This window comes from Dipteris shenzhenensis, chromosome 4 (assembly GCF_047967505.1).
Source record: "Dipteris shenzhenensis isolate YYH24624 ecotype China chromosome 4, Dip_SZ_1.0, whole genome shotgun sequence".
NCBI classification, from domain to species: domain Eukaryota; kingdom Viridiplantae; phylum Streptophyta; class Polypodiopsida; order Gleicheniales; family Dipteridaceae; genus Dipteris; species Dipteris shenzhenensis.
The window spans coordinates 3,073,322-3,086,484 of record NC_141599.1 but is presented as its reverse complement, the minus strand read 5'-3'; the positions used below and the strand labels follow the sequence as shown (position 1 = coordinate 3,086,484).

The 13,163-nt window shown below is 44.7% G+C and overlaps 1 protein-coding gene across 2 annotated transcripts in view; it reads left to right on the top strand.

The window, feature by feature from the left end:
• The window catches only part of LOC147902330 (sodium/hydrogen exchanger 1-like), a 95,647-nt gene that overhangs the window by 56,568 nt on the left and 25,916 nt on the right, over positions 1 to 13,163 (top strand). For both annotated transcript variants that reach the window (XR_015540867.1, XM_087373407.1), the window contains exons 10-13: positions 11,175 to 11,276; positions 11,704 to 11,842; positions 12,010 to 12,072; positions 12,183 to 12,254. Coding sequence is in view for 1 of the 2 variants with exons in the window: in XM_087373407.1 (XP_087229533.1) it covers positions 11,175 to 11,276; positions 11,704 to 11,842; positions 12,010 to 12,072; positions 12,183 to 12,254 (376 nt within the window). In the remaining variant the exon portion in view is untranslated. The remainder of the gene's footprint in view (positions 1 to 11,174; positions 11,277 to 11,703; positions 11,843 to 12,009; positions 12,073 to 12,182; positions 12,255 to 13,163) is intronic.

Here is a 13,163-nt window from a genome sequence, read left to right as displayed (position 1 = left end):
AGACAAAATTTGGGACTTGGCAGATAATTTCAAGCTCGAAATTTGGGGCTTTCAATTTTGCAGTACAATTTCTTGAAGAAATTTGGGGATTTTGTAATTACATTGCAATTTCGCAGTGAAATTTGGGGCTTTTGCAGACGGAGCGCAATTCTTGCAACATTTGGGGCTTTTGATCAATTTGCCCCTTTCTGGTTGCAATTTCGGGCCTATTTTGGGGCTTTTGTGTTGGGAGAGCAATTTTGGAGATTTTAGTTCATACTGCCTTTCTTGAAGTGTTTTGCAGCACTTTTGGCAGATTGTGGAGAGTTTTTTGATGCTTGGACAGATTTCTGCAGTGCAAGTGCAGAAATCTGAGTTGCATTTACAGCCAGTGCTTGGCTGTGTTTTTTGGGAGTTGTGCATTTCATTCCCAGTAAGGGAATTCAGTCTTGTATCTGCTAAAATCTCTTTCTCAGATATGGCCCAGCAAAATCATAATGATTTCCAGTTCGGTGGTGTCTCACAGGAAGACAAGTTGGATGGTACCAACTACTCCCTCTGGAGTTTTATGGTACGCAATATTCTGATTTCTCGCAATTTATGGGATTATGTGAATGGGGTTGAGATCCGACCAGCAGGTATGGCACCTAATACCCCTCCTTAGCAAGGAGGTGGAAGAGGTCGTGCACAGGGTGCAGCTGCAAAACAAGTTGTTGGTGCAGCTATAGCCACTACTCCAGAGCAGAAGAGATGGGATTCACGGGATGCCTTAGCTTTGTCATGCATCTCTCTTTCAGTGAAAAGATTTATCATTCCGCATATCCGGTCGTGTAAGACCTCGAAGGCAGCGTGGGATATCTTAGAAAGCATGTATGCAGCCCGGAACGATGCAAGGGTATCTTTCTTGGAAAGAGAGTTAAGTAATACACATATGGAAGAGGGTGACTCCATGTCAGCCCACCTCACAAAGCTACAGGATCTTAGAGAGCAATTATTGAACATGGATGAGATTATTCCTGATTCAGAGATGATTACTACCACTCTGAATTCTCTTCATGAGTCTTATCTCAGCTTTCATACCTCGCTGAACTTATCATTGAGGGGGGGTGCAAATCCTCTCACTTTTCATGAGTTGATAGGACTTCTGCTTCAGGAAGAGCAGACCAAGAAAAACTTGGCTTCACGTGCAGGTGAACAAGCTATGCTCTCAAAGTTCAAGTTAAAAACAAAGGGACAGGCAAAGACATCAGTAAATCAGCCTTCCAGTGGGTCAGGACAGCCTTCACAAAAGGCTAAAAATGATGCAAGTAAGCCCAAGAAGAAGGGTTTTTGTCATTACTGCAAAAAGCCAGGTCATCACATTGCAGAATGCAGGAAAAGGCTTGCAAAAGAGAAGAAAAACAGCTCCGGCACGGCTGTTTCAGATTCAGCTCCTCATGCATCTGACGTTGGGGATGCTGCAGCCAACTTTGTTGGACGGGATTATGCCTTTTTGTCTTGCATTTCAGATTCTAGGCTGGCTGTTCCAGATTGGTTACTATTTGTCAATAGATCAACTATATAGTAACAAATCAGTTAGTATATGTGCTATATAGCGCTGAATTGGTTGCGCCTCGTTTGACTATTTGATATAATGATTATGTTGAACCACGATTAAAACACTTTCTTCCTTTGTGTCCAAACATGTTGAATCCATAATCAAATATAAGAAGCCCAAAAATTTTGGTTGCAATAGTGGGATTGGTTGGTATTTTTTCTTTAAGAATATCCATGTGCTAAGTTGTAGACTCTACTATTTTACTGGTTGTTCATGAGGGATGTTGGGAGTAATGCTCCTATTCATGTTGATTGATCCTTGCAGTTATGACTCTTCTACGGCATCTGCTTTCAGTGTCAATGAAACACTGAATACTTGGTATTTTGACAGCGGTGCATCCAAGCATATCACTTCTAGAAAGTGTCTCTTTACTTCCTTGCATCCACCTCCCGTTGGTAAGAAAGTCACTTGTGCCAATAACTCGTCATATTCAATATGTGGCATAGGAGAAGTTGAGCTTACTACCATTGATGGCTCAGTTTTCAGACTTTGAGATGTCTTATATGTGCCTGGTATCACCAAGAATCTTCTTTCAGTGTCCACTCTTAATAGGGCTGGATTTCAGGTCATCTTTGAGGATGACAAATGTGCTGTCCGAGACAGGGAAAATGATTATGCCTTAAGATTATCTGGTACTTTGCTGCGTGGGCTTTTTCAGCTTGATCTTTTTGGGAAAAGAGCAGCCCATGCTCTTGCAGTCTCTACTCCTACTGCTGCCATGCAGAATGCAGAATTATGGCATGCCCGATATGGCCACATGCATTACAACAGCTTGATGACACTTCAGAAGCACTCTATGGTTGATGCATTGCCACCTCTTGAGATACCTCCTCCACATGCCTGTGAAGGGTGCATTTTAGGCAAGATGCATAGATTTCCCTTCAAAAAGGATGGTTCAGTTAAAGCTGTCCGAAAATTACAGCTTATACACAGTGATGTCTATGGTCCCATGAGGACTCCATCATTGGGTGGTGATCTCTACTTTGCTACTTTTATTGATGATTACTCTAATTTCACTTGGGTTTTTGGGCTGAAGCGCAAATCAGAAGTGTTCATGGTGTTTAAACACTTTTCAGCCATGGTTGAAAATGAAACCGGACTCAAGATACAGACATTGCACACAGATAGAGGTGGGGAATACTTGTCTGCAGATTTTGATGCTTTTCTGAAAGGCAAGGGTATTGTGCATCAGCTCACAGTGAGGCTGACCCCTCAGCAAAATGGCAAAGCTAAGAGGAAAAATAGAACTCTTATGGAGATGGACAGATGTATGCTGACAAGCAAACACATGCCTCACAAATTCTGGCTTGAAGGTCTGATGTGTGCCAACTACATCTTAAATCGGGCTCCCACTAAGGCTTTGAAAACAAAAACTCCCTATGAGGTATGGAATGGGAGAAAGCCTTCAGTGGATCATTTCCGAGTCTTTGGATGCCTTGCATATGCTCATGTGCCAATTGAATTTCGGCATAAGTTGTCAGATAAGGCAATTAAATGCATATTTGTTGGGTACAGTGCAGAAAGCAAGGAGTACCGTCTCTACAATCTTGCTACACGCAAGATCATTGTCAGTAGAGATGTGATATTTGCAGAAAATTCAGCTCACACTCAAGCTGAATTTCAGATGCCTTCTTCTTCAGAGGATGTTTTTGAGGGGTTACTACCCATTGCCTTGGGTTCCCCTGCTGATATTTCTGATGGGTACAGTGCAGAAAGCAAGGAGTACCGTCTCTACAATCTTGCTTTCTGCATATTTGTTGGGTACAGTGCAGAAAGCAAGGAGTACCGTCTCTACAATCTTGCTACACGCAAGATCATTGTCAGTAGAGATGTGATATTTGCAGAAAATTCAGCTCACACTCAAGCTGAATTTCAGATGCCTTCTTCTTCAGAGGATGTTTTTGAGGGGTTACTACCCATTGCCTTGGGTTCCCCTGCTGATATTTCTGATGCAAATCATTTACAGCCACCTCTCGATGCTCCAGTTCAGCCACAGGATGTCTTGCCACCTCCATAGGCAGTGGAACAGGTGGTTCAGCAAGAAATTGCAGACATACATGCAGCAAAAACAGTCCCAAATTGGCTGTGACAGACTCTCAGGGAGGGTAAGATTGATGCTCCATTACTTGGCAGGACTCGCAGTGCAGCAAGGCACATGGAAGGTGCTAATTCAGTGGAATCAGCATATGCAAGTACTCTTCTCGATGAGGAGGAGCCTGCAACATTCGAAGAAGCAAAGGACAATGTGCATTGGATGAATGCCATGCACGATGAGTTGCAGTCCATTAAGAAAAATCAGACTTGGGATGTTGTAGACTTGCTACCAGGTAAACATGCCATTGGCACACAATGGGTTTTCAAGGTGAAACGAAAGCTAGATGGCTCCATTGACAGATACAAGGCAAGGCTGGTTGCTAAAGGCTATGCTCAGAAAAAGGGCATAGATTATGAGGAGACTTTTGCTCCTACATCCCGGATGACCACCATCCGATCTGTTATTGCAATGGCTGCACATTTTGAGTGGAATGTTCATCAGTTGGACATAAATACAGCCTTCTTAAATGGAGACTTGCTGGAAGAGGTTTATGTCAAACAACCTCCAGGCTTTGAAAATACAGCAAATGCACTTCAGGTATGCAAGCTAAACAAAGCTTTGTATGGGCTGAAACAGGCCCCTCGTGCATGGTATGCTAAGATTCATGCCTTTTTGACCAGCAAGGGGCTGCACAATAGTCCTACTGAGAGCACCCTCTACATCAAGATGGATGGGGGGGAAATTTTAGTCATCCTTCTTTATGTCGATGACTTACTGCTCACAGGGTCCAATGAAGATAAAATTACAGATTTCAAAGCTGATTTGCAGACCAACTTTGACATGTCAGATTTGGGGCTGCTTCACTTTTATTTGGGGATCCAGTTCTCTGAAGAGAGACGTGGCACTGTTATGTCTCAGTCCAAGTATGTGCAGAAAATCGTGGACAGATTTAACATGCATGATTGTAAGCCCGTAGCCACTCCCATGGAGCCAGGGCTGAAACTCACAATGCATGATGCAGGAGAATTAGTTGATGCCACATTTTACAGTCAGGCTGTTGGATGCCTCATATATCTCTGCAACACTAGACCTGATATTCAGTTTGCAGTATCTCAGGTGAGTAGGTACATGCACAGTCCAAAAACTATGCATTGGCAGGCAGTTAAGCGCATCTTCCGTTATTTGCAGGGCACGAAGTCTTTTGGCTTGTTATTTCCCGGGGGGGTGACTTGCAGATGTATGCCTACAGTGATTCAGATTGGGCTGGTGATTATGACACTAGGTAGTCCATTAGTGGCAATTGTTTCTTTTTGGGTAAATCTTGCATTTCCTGCCTGAGCAAGAAACAATCTACAGTGGCTACCTCATCATGTGAAGCTGAGTATAGGGCAGCTTTCACAGCAACAGTTGAATGTGTCTGGCTGCGACGTCTATTTGCTGTCATTGGAGGGTTATTCTCCAATTCTCATTGATGGTCAGAGTGCCATTGCAGTGGCAAAGAATCCAGTGTTTCATGCTCGCACGAAGCACATTGAGGTTCACTATCACTACGTCAGAGAGAAGTTGCATGTAGGAGAGATCAGTACGATCTTTGTGTCAACACATGACAACGTTGCAAATATTTTGACCAAAGCACTACCACGTGAAAAGTTTGAGGCATTTCGCAGTGCCCTGAACTTATATCCGTTTGGTGATTGATCAGCCTTGTATATGACATTGGCACTGCAGGGGGGTGTTAGAATTATAGATATAATTCAGCAGTGACCAATGTAATTTAATAAGCTAGTTAGGGGCACTTTTCCCTCTTTAAGAGGTTTTTCCCCCTAGCTGCAGTTAGTTCACTAACTATGGTTAGTGACTACTAAGGTTTTGTCACTAGGACAAAACCTTATCTTTCACTCTTTCAGTTGTACTCTCACACTCTTCTATTGCAACTAAGCTTTCAAGCTTTCAGCTCTCAGCTCACTCTCTCTTGCTCTCTCTCTCCCCAATACTCACACTTTGATGAAATATGCTTCCCCACTTGGAGGATCTTCTGCTAAAGTTCCTGTAACTTGTTGCTGTGGTCCCACATCCCTATCCTCCTCTATGGCCTTATCCATTGATGGGGACCAGCGATGCTGGTATAGTCGTCTTTCCAGTTGGTTCACCCGACTGGGCCTCGACTTAGACCGGTTGCCTCTTTTTCAGTACAGCCTCGACGCTCCACCATCTCCTCTCTCCCCCACTGACCAGGAGGTCAACCGGCTCATTCGGGCGGCAGCTCCACACCTAGCGGACATGGTTTCTTCACTCCGAGGTTCCGGTGAAGCTCGACTTCTACCGGCGACATTGCCTCCAGATCTCACAAGAGGGCTTCATCACACCTCCGGGTTACACACAACTTCATCTACCACATGCGCTCTGGATCTCCCTCGGTCAGTTTAGGGTCTCGTCACACCGATTACGGATCGAGAGTGGACGCGCAGAGGGTATCCCACGAGAGGACCGCCTTTGCCCACTTTGCGACTTACAGGAGATCGAGTCGGAGGAGCATTTTGCTTTCAGATGTCCTATCTATTATGCCATTCGAGGCCGATACCACTGCCTCTTCCGCAACGGATTCGGCTCCCTCCCACACATGCTACAATTCCCGGATCAGCGGTGCCTAGCCGCTTTCTTACATGAGATGACCCGCCACCGAGATACTTCTCTCCGAGCACGGCGACACGAGCAGCACACACAGCGGGAGGACACCCAGCGGCCTATCACTGACTTCTTTCAGTCACAGGATACCTCTTCTCAGTCTAGCCGACAACGCGGACGTGAGCGAGAGCCAGAGCCACGACAGCTGCGTCAGCGGACAGACTCACACATCCAGGTCCATGACATCTCGTCTCTGCTCTCGGCCCGCCCCACGGGGTTGTATTTTAGAGCTTATATAGAAAGTTTAAAGCTGTAAAATGTTAGTTTCTTTCATTTTCTAGCATAGTTTTATGTCATATGATGACATGTCGTGTATGATGTGGTGTTCCGGTTCACGTTTTCCCTTCCTGGAACGTTCCCATTCCGACACCCGAATTTTCTTTTGATTACACCAAGCCACAAGGGGGTACACCAAGGGGGTTAGCCCATATCTAACATCCCTTGTGGGCTAAGCACCTTGAAAGGTGAGCAGATCAAACCCAAGACCAGCCCACGACAAATCGGGGGACACAAAACCGCACAAGGAGGACAAAACAAAGTCCTCCCAAATTGCCAAACACATGTCACCACCACAAATGCAGCCAGTGGTGCATGCGAGCCACCTGCCAAATGTCATACTTTAGGTGCTTGTTGCAAATCACGACCTTTCGCAAAAGTCGAGAAAGAGACAGCCACACGCACAACACCCGCCACACCACAAACGATCCGGCGTTATCGCAAGCTCTAATACCATTGATAGGATCCATAGAAAGCGCCACGTGGTAAGAAGACACTGAGTATAGAGGGATCCTACTCCCCTACCCCATAGCCGTGTCAATCCCTCTCTCTCCCCCAAAAAGGACAGCGGAACTAGAGAGAGGGAGCTACATCCTTCATTATATGCAAGGCACCCTAACTCACCACATTGCTTATTGGATGGGTGTACCACAAATTCCACATGTCACCACCCTTTGATTAAACCAAGCCACAAGGGGGTACACCAAGCTGATTAGACCATATCTAACAATGGCACCCTAGTGACGGCTATTGCAGCTTTTGGCCCCTCTTACAAGCCGCCATCTTATGAAGCCTTGAGAACTAAGATTTTAGAAGGGGAGAAGCAAAGCATACAGTGGACCTTGAAGCTTGTCAAAAAGGAACGGACGACATTTGGTGCTACTTTGATGGGTGATGGATGGAGTGATACACACACTCGATCTATCCAAGGCATAGTTGCATATTGCAGGTGCAAGTCATGCTTCATGAAGTCCACTGATAGTTGGGACAGTGGAAAGATAGCAAAGAGGTTAGCTGATTTGTGGAGTGAACCTATTAATGAGGTGGGGGCTGAATATGTCATTCAGTTTGTAGGAGATGGGAGAATTCCAACAAGGCAACAGGTCGAATTATGAAGGCACGATATCCCAAGCTCACATTTGGTGCTTACATGGCACACTATTCGAATAACTTGAAGGACATAGGGAAGCTTGCTTGGGTGCATCCAATAATTGATTTTCTTACAGTGTATCATAAGCTTGCCTCCAGAGACCTCTTGAAGTATTCAGAGACACATTTTGCATACAACTTCATCATGTTGGAGCGTCTTCTAGAGGTTAAGAATGCTCTAAGGTAGCTTGTTGTTTGTAATGAATGGGAGGTGTGGAAGGATTCAAAGAGTGCAAAAGCCTTGGAATGCAAGTCTATATGCTTATTTGATGCCTATTGGGAGGATGTCAGTCATAAGGTGAAAATAGTTAAGCCCATCATCCTTTTGATGAGGCTTATGGATAGTGATGAGCCATTGGCAAAGTTTATGAGGGCATGAAGAAAATGATTGAAAATGTGAAGGAGGTGGTGACTAATCTTGATAGGAAGCAGGAATTAGTAGAACTGGCAGTGGAGCCGTGGAACTCCTATTATTCACCCTTGCATGCTACAGCTTATGTCTTGAATCCGCGAAGGCAAGTGAGGGATGAGTTGGCTTTTTATAGGAAGAAATATGGAATGTGTGGCTCTGAGGATGCACAGAGAGATAGGTATACTGGGGGTCTGCTCTATGGTGGGAGGATTATGGGGCTGATACGGTTGGAGGTCCACATCTCCTGATATCACCTTAGACAGCTTGGACTTCAACTGTTTCTGTTTCTTCACATCTCCCTTTTCCCACATATCAAAAATTGCTTCTTAGATGTCCCAGATTGGGCATGATCTAAATGCCACTTGAAAGAATTGGTCATATATCCTCATAGCATATGAACATTTATTCTCATAAAAAACTAAACATGTTTCTTAATAGAAATGAATCCTAGATTGAAGGGTAACCTTCTCATCATTAGATCTCATGAAATCCAAGTATTCATTGAGGATGAAACATATCCTCTGTATAAATTTCATGCCCTGTCGATACTCATTGAGTACTTATTGTCAATGGTGTGGTCCCAAGCCAATAGATTACTCTCTTCCTTAGTGAGACGAACCTTGTTTGTGGGTGTGCCCGCCCAGCGAGTGAGGCTACGATAGATGAGTGAGGGCCAGTGTTGTGGGTGTGCCAGCCCCTCTTGTGAGGCATTGGTAGAGTAGGGTTTGGCAGGATGATCAGTGCGGGAGAGCGTGCCGGCCATGTGGAAGCTATTCATGGCCTTCCTGAGGCCTGCTTTGTTGCCACGTGGCAGCCCCTATTGAGGCACCTAGGGAGTCGGCTGGTGCAGGTCCCTTATGAGCAGGAGAGCAGAGGATGGTTGGCTGGTGCAGCTCCTTATGGAGGGCTAGGGGCAGTCGGCCCTAGGGCCCTGCTTGTTGCGGCTGGCAGGCCCACACTTTAGGGCCTTGTACAGCCCTATATACGAGGCTGTTGGGTCGGCCCTGTAGGCTGTTGGTCGGCCCAGCCCCTTGCTGGCGGACTTGGGGGCTGGGGGCTATTTATAGGGCCCCTCCCCACTTGAGCATATCATCACACATTGCAGGACCTGACAGAGTAGTAGAGCCAGCCCAGTCTTGCACCTGAGGAGCAGGGTAGTGGAGCAGTTCATCCACTCCCTTGTGCTCCCTTCCCACTTGGTTGTTGAGCTGTTTGTTCTGAGCTCTCGAGCAGCCCGTTTGTTTCGAGGTTTTCCCCCAGTTGTAGCGGGGTTTTCTCTTGAGAAGACTTGCAGTTCTCTTGTGCCTTTCTCTCCTCTCTTTCCTTTTCAGTGAGGCGTGCTATCTCTCTCTCTCTTCTGTTCATTTCCGCTGCACTTCTCACATGGTATCAGAGCCACGGTTGGCTTGAGACCTGAGAAGCGGACAGAGTGTTGAGCCAACACATAGAGAGGAGGATTAGGGTGCTGTTCAAAGGTGTCTTTGAGGAGGAGCGTGTGCGAGGAGTGGACTGTTCGGGTGACTAGCAAAGGGGTGACTTTGAAGGTGTTTTCAGATCAGAGAGGAGGTGTTTCCAAGGGACGGGAAGTGAGGTGTGAAGGTATACATTGGGCAGTCAGCCCCTTCATCCTCTTCTTCAACCCTCAGTTCCTTCCATCCCATCTACCTTCTCTTTCAGTTCATCGTCCTCTTCACTCTGACATGGTGACTTTGTCCAAGATGGCAGAGAACAAGACAAAATTTCCATTTCTGCCCGCGTTCCCAATTGATCGACAGTTGGATGGGCTCAATTACGGCATCTAGCGGGTGATGAAGAAGTCTGTGTTGCAGTCATACGAATCTTGGCATCCTCGCTCAGAAGGAGGCCGAGACTCTGTCCCAACTGTGGAACCGTGTCAATGCAAGGGTAAGATCATTCATCTTTCTTAATTGTACTCCTCACGTGAATAATCACGTGAAGCACATGACAGTGGCCAAAATTATATGGGAGCATTTGGCGTCCATGTATAACCGAACCTCTCCCATCAAGGTCTCACTGGAGGTCCAGATGAGGTTGTTGGATGGATCCCAAGAAGTCTTCATCGCTAACCAAGGTAGGCGGAGGCGACCGTCAGCGGAGGAGCCAAAATCCTTGACTCTGTGGAGGTAGGTGGTAGCCTGAAAAGCCGCATCAAGCTGTAGGGGTGAGGCGCCGAACTCTGCTAGAATGGGGCACTCAAGAGGGACCTAGCCTCTATTGAGAGACTCGGGGAGTAGAAGCCGGCCTCTCAATGGCTAGTGGATAGATACGCTAGATTTGACTTGCAGGCAACAGAGATTCAACATGGTGAGTATTCCTGTCACACTTTCAAAGCGAGGTGGGTGCAATAGAGATAGGATGACACATCAGTTCTTCTAGACTACAGGCCCTAGGTGGGCAGGAATCCAATAACAAGGGTTGAGAGATGAGGGGGGCTAGATGCACTCGGACCCATAGGAGATATTGATGATGAGTACCTCCTTCTATCGGCAACTCTTCAGGCAGAGGAGGAAGCCCCTAGGTGCTGGCAGCCCCATAAGAGGTATGGGTCTATATCGCCATTGTGCTCACTATGGACATTATGGCACAACTAGAGGCCCCTTTCATGGATGAGAGGTTTTGGAATCCCTCGAGGCTCTCTCGATGATGTTTGGTGCACTTCAACTTACGTAGACGAAGGTATTAATCATAGATTTATCGATTCATCTTGTTGTTTATATAAAGTTTTGGAGAAATTGCATTTTGCATACAAATACTAGTGCACCTATGTTAACACAATGCGGGGGAAAATATGCTTTAGAGTGTTTCCAATGAAAGGCTAAATGTATTTGATCCATGCTGAAGTGATCTTAATCTTTTAGCAAGACCAATTTAAGTCAAGGCATACATACAAATGGTTTGTTTGTCTGCGATCTTTTTTTTGCGCGGAATTCACGTTAATATGGATTGAATTTATCACATTGACAATGTTTTGCTGAGATTTGTGAAGGATTTAAGCTGGTTATTTTGTGGTTTGGTTCTAGGCATACTTTTGCAACACTGTCCTTTATCGCTGAGACCTTCATATTTCTCTATGTTGGTATGGATGCACTAGACAGAGACAAATGGAAGGAGACAGATGTAAGGTATGCATTCGAGCTACTTGTGGTGACTGAAATACATGATTAAATTTTCTATTAAATTCTCTCATCAGTAGGTCCTAACTTAAAGGTCCCTTTTCACAACAGCATAATGCACAGGGGAAGCATATTTCCTAATAATAAGCTCCGCCAAGAGGATCAAATTACATTTTGAAGCTTTGCGATGATGTTGCTTTTTGCTTTTCCTGGAAAAATATCATTGCATACCACTTTAATCCTATCATCATGTTGATCATGTTAACCGCTAAACAAATACATGTGTCATGCAAGTGAAAGCTCACCCCCATCCTTTAATCCAGTCTTACTGTCAGTCTTCAATATTTTTGCTGGTTGTCAAGACTTTTAAGCTCAGTGTGGATGAGTATCTCTTTTCAAGTAATGTGCTGTGTTCTCTTTTGTGAAACCTATGCAGTGCTGCAGCTTCAATTGGACTCTCTGCAACTTTGGTTCTATTAGTGCTTGTTGGCAGAGCAGCATTTGTATTCCCTCTATCTGCTTTGTCAAACTTGGTTCGGCGAGCTCCTGGCACAAAGATTAGTGCCCGTCAACAGGTTACTTGAATTTGTCCAACTGAGTCTATCTTTGGGTGCATGAGTGTCTTTAAAAATGCGATTTGGCACATACCTGCACTTGTTCGCACTAGAGTAAGGCACTAGAGGAACTCTTGAGAGAAACTACATCTTTTGCGATAAGCCATCGGTGTCTTCAAACATGGCAGGTGATCATTTGGTGGGCAGGCCTTATGCGGGGAGCAGTTTCCATTGCCTTGGCTTATAATAAAGTATATCCCTGATACTTTTTAGTTGATGTTAAAGCATCTCTCATGGATGGCCTCACTTTATGAAAAATATGTCCCTGCAATTAATCTGATGGGGCTGTTTGCCTTTGCAGTTCACGTCCGGAAGCGCAATTAATGCAACAATGATTACAAGCACTATAATTGTTGTACTCTTTAGCACAGTGGTGAGTTGAATACCACACTTCCTTTGGCTGGTGAATACATTTTAACTCGATTGGATATTAAGAAACATTGAGTGACGTTGAGTTTGTTGGCAAAGTTGCTTCACTTATTTTTGTTTTTCTTTTCACACTACAACAAGTGGGGGCACTTGTCAATTGTCAATTGAATAGAACCTGCTTTTGTAAGAAAATGCAAGCTCAATTGTAAACAAGCATCAGGCAGCACATAAAAGAAGCTTGACCGGCAATTATATGGACATATGCAACCCACAAGAGCAGGGACTTGGAGTGTTTTTGGCCTTAATTCTTTCTCCAATGTATGAGTGTTCGAATTTAGGTCCTTGACCCGTAATGTGTGTTGATGAGGTGTCTTGAGAAAGTTTATAAGTGTCATGAAGGTAGCTAGATTGGTCAAACCAACTTTAAAATCATTATTGCTAACTTAATTTTCAAATTTGAAAGCTTTTTTGGGCACATCTTGTGCCCTGATACTTGAGATACCTACACCTTAAATTTATTCTAGTAAAATATTTTGCTCGTTGTAGGTGATGCTAAAGCTCCCAATGTAAGCCATTGAAAATTAATCCAATTGTGTTTTATTTTACCGGAGAATCTTTGCATAGACGCACATTAATCCAATTGTGTTTTATTTTACCTGAGAATCTTTGCATAGACGCACATAGTACAATTCTTTTTCTTCACTGTGGTGGAGATGCTTGCTGCAGCCAATACTCTTCGCAATGGAAGATCAAACAAGATAGTGCCCTGGAATCACATGCCACTTTCAAAAGCAACTTTCTTTCTGTGATGTGTACTAGTGTAGAGAGAGATAGAGGTGCAAACAGTTAATGAACTTTGCTAGAGAGAGATGTGGAAATAGCAACACACACACACACACACTTTTTGTTTTAG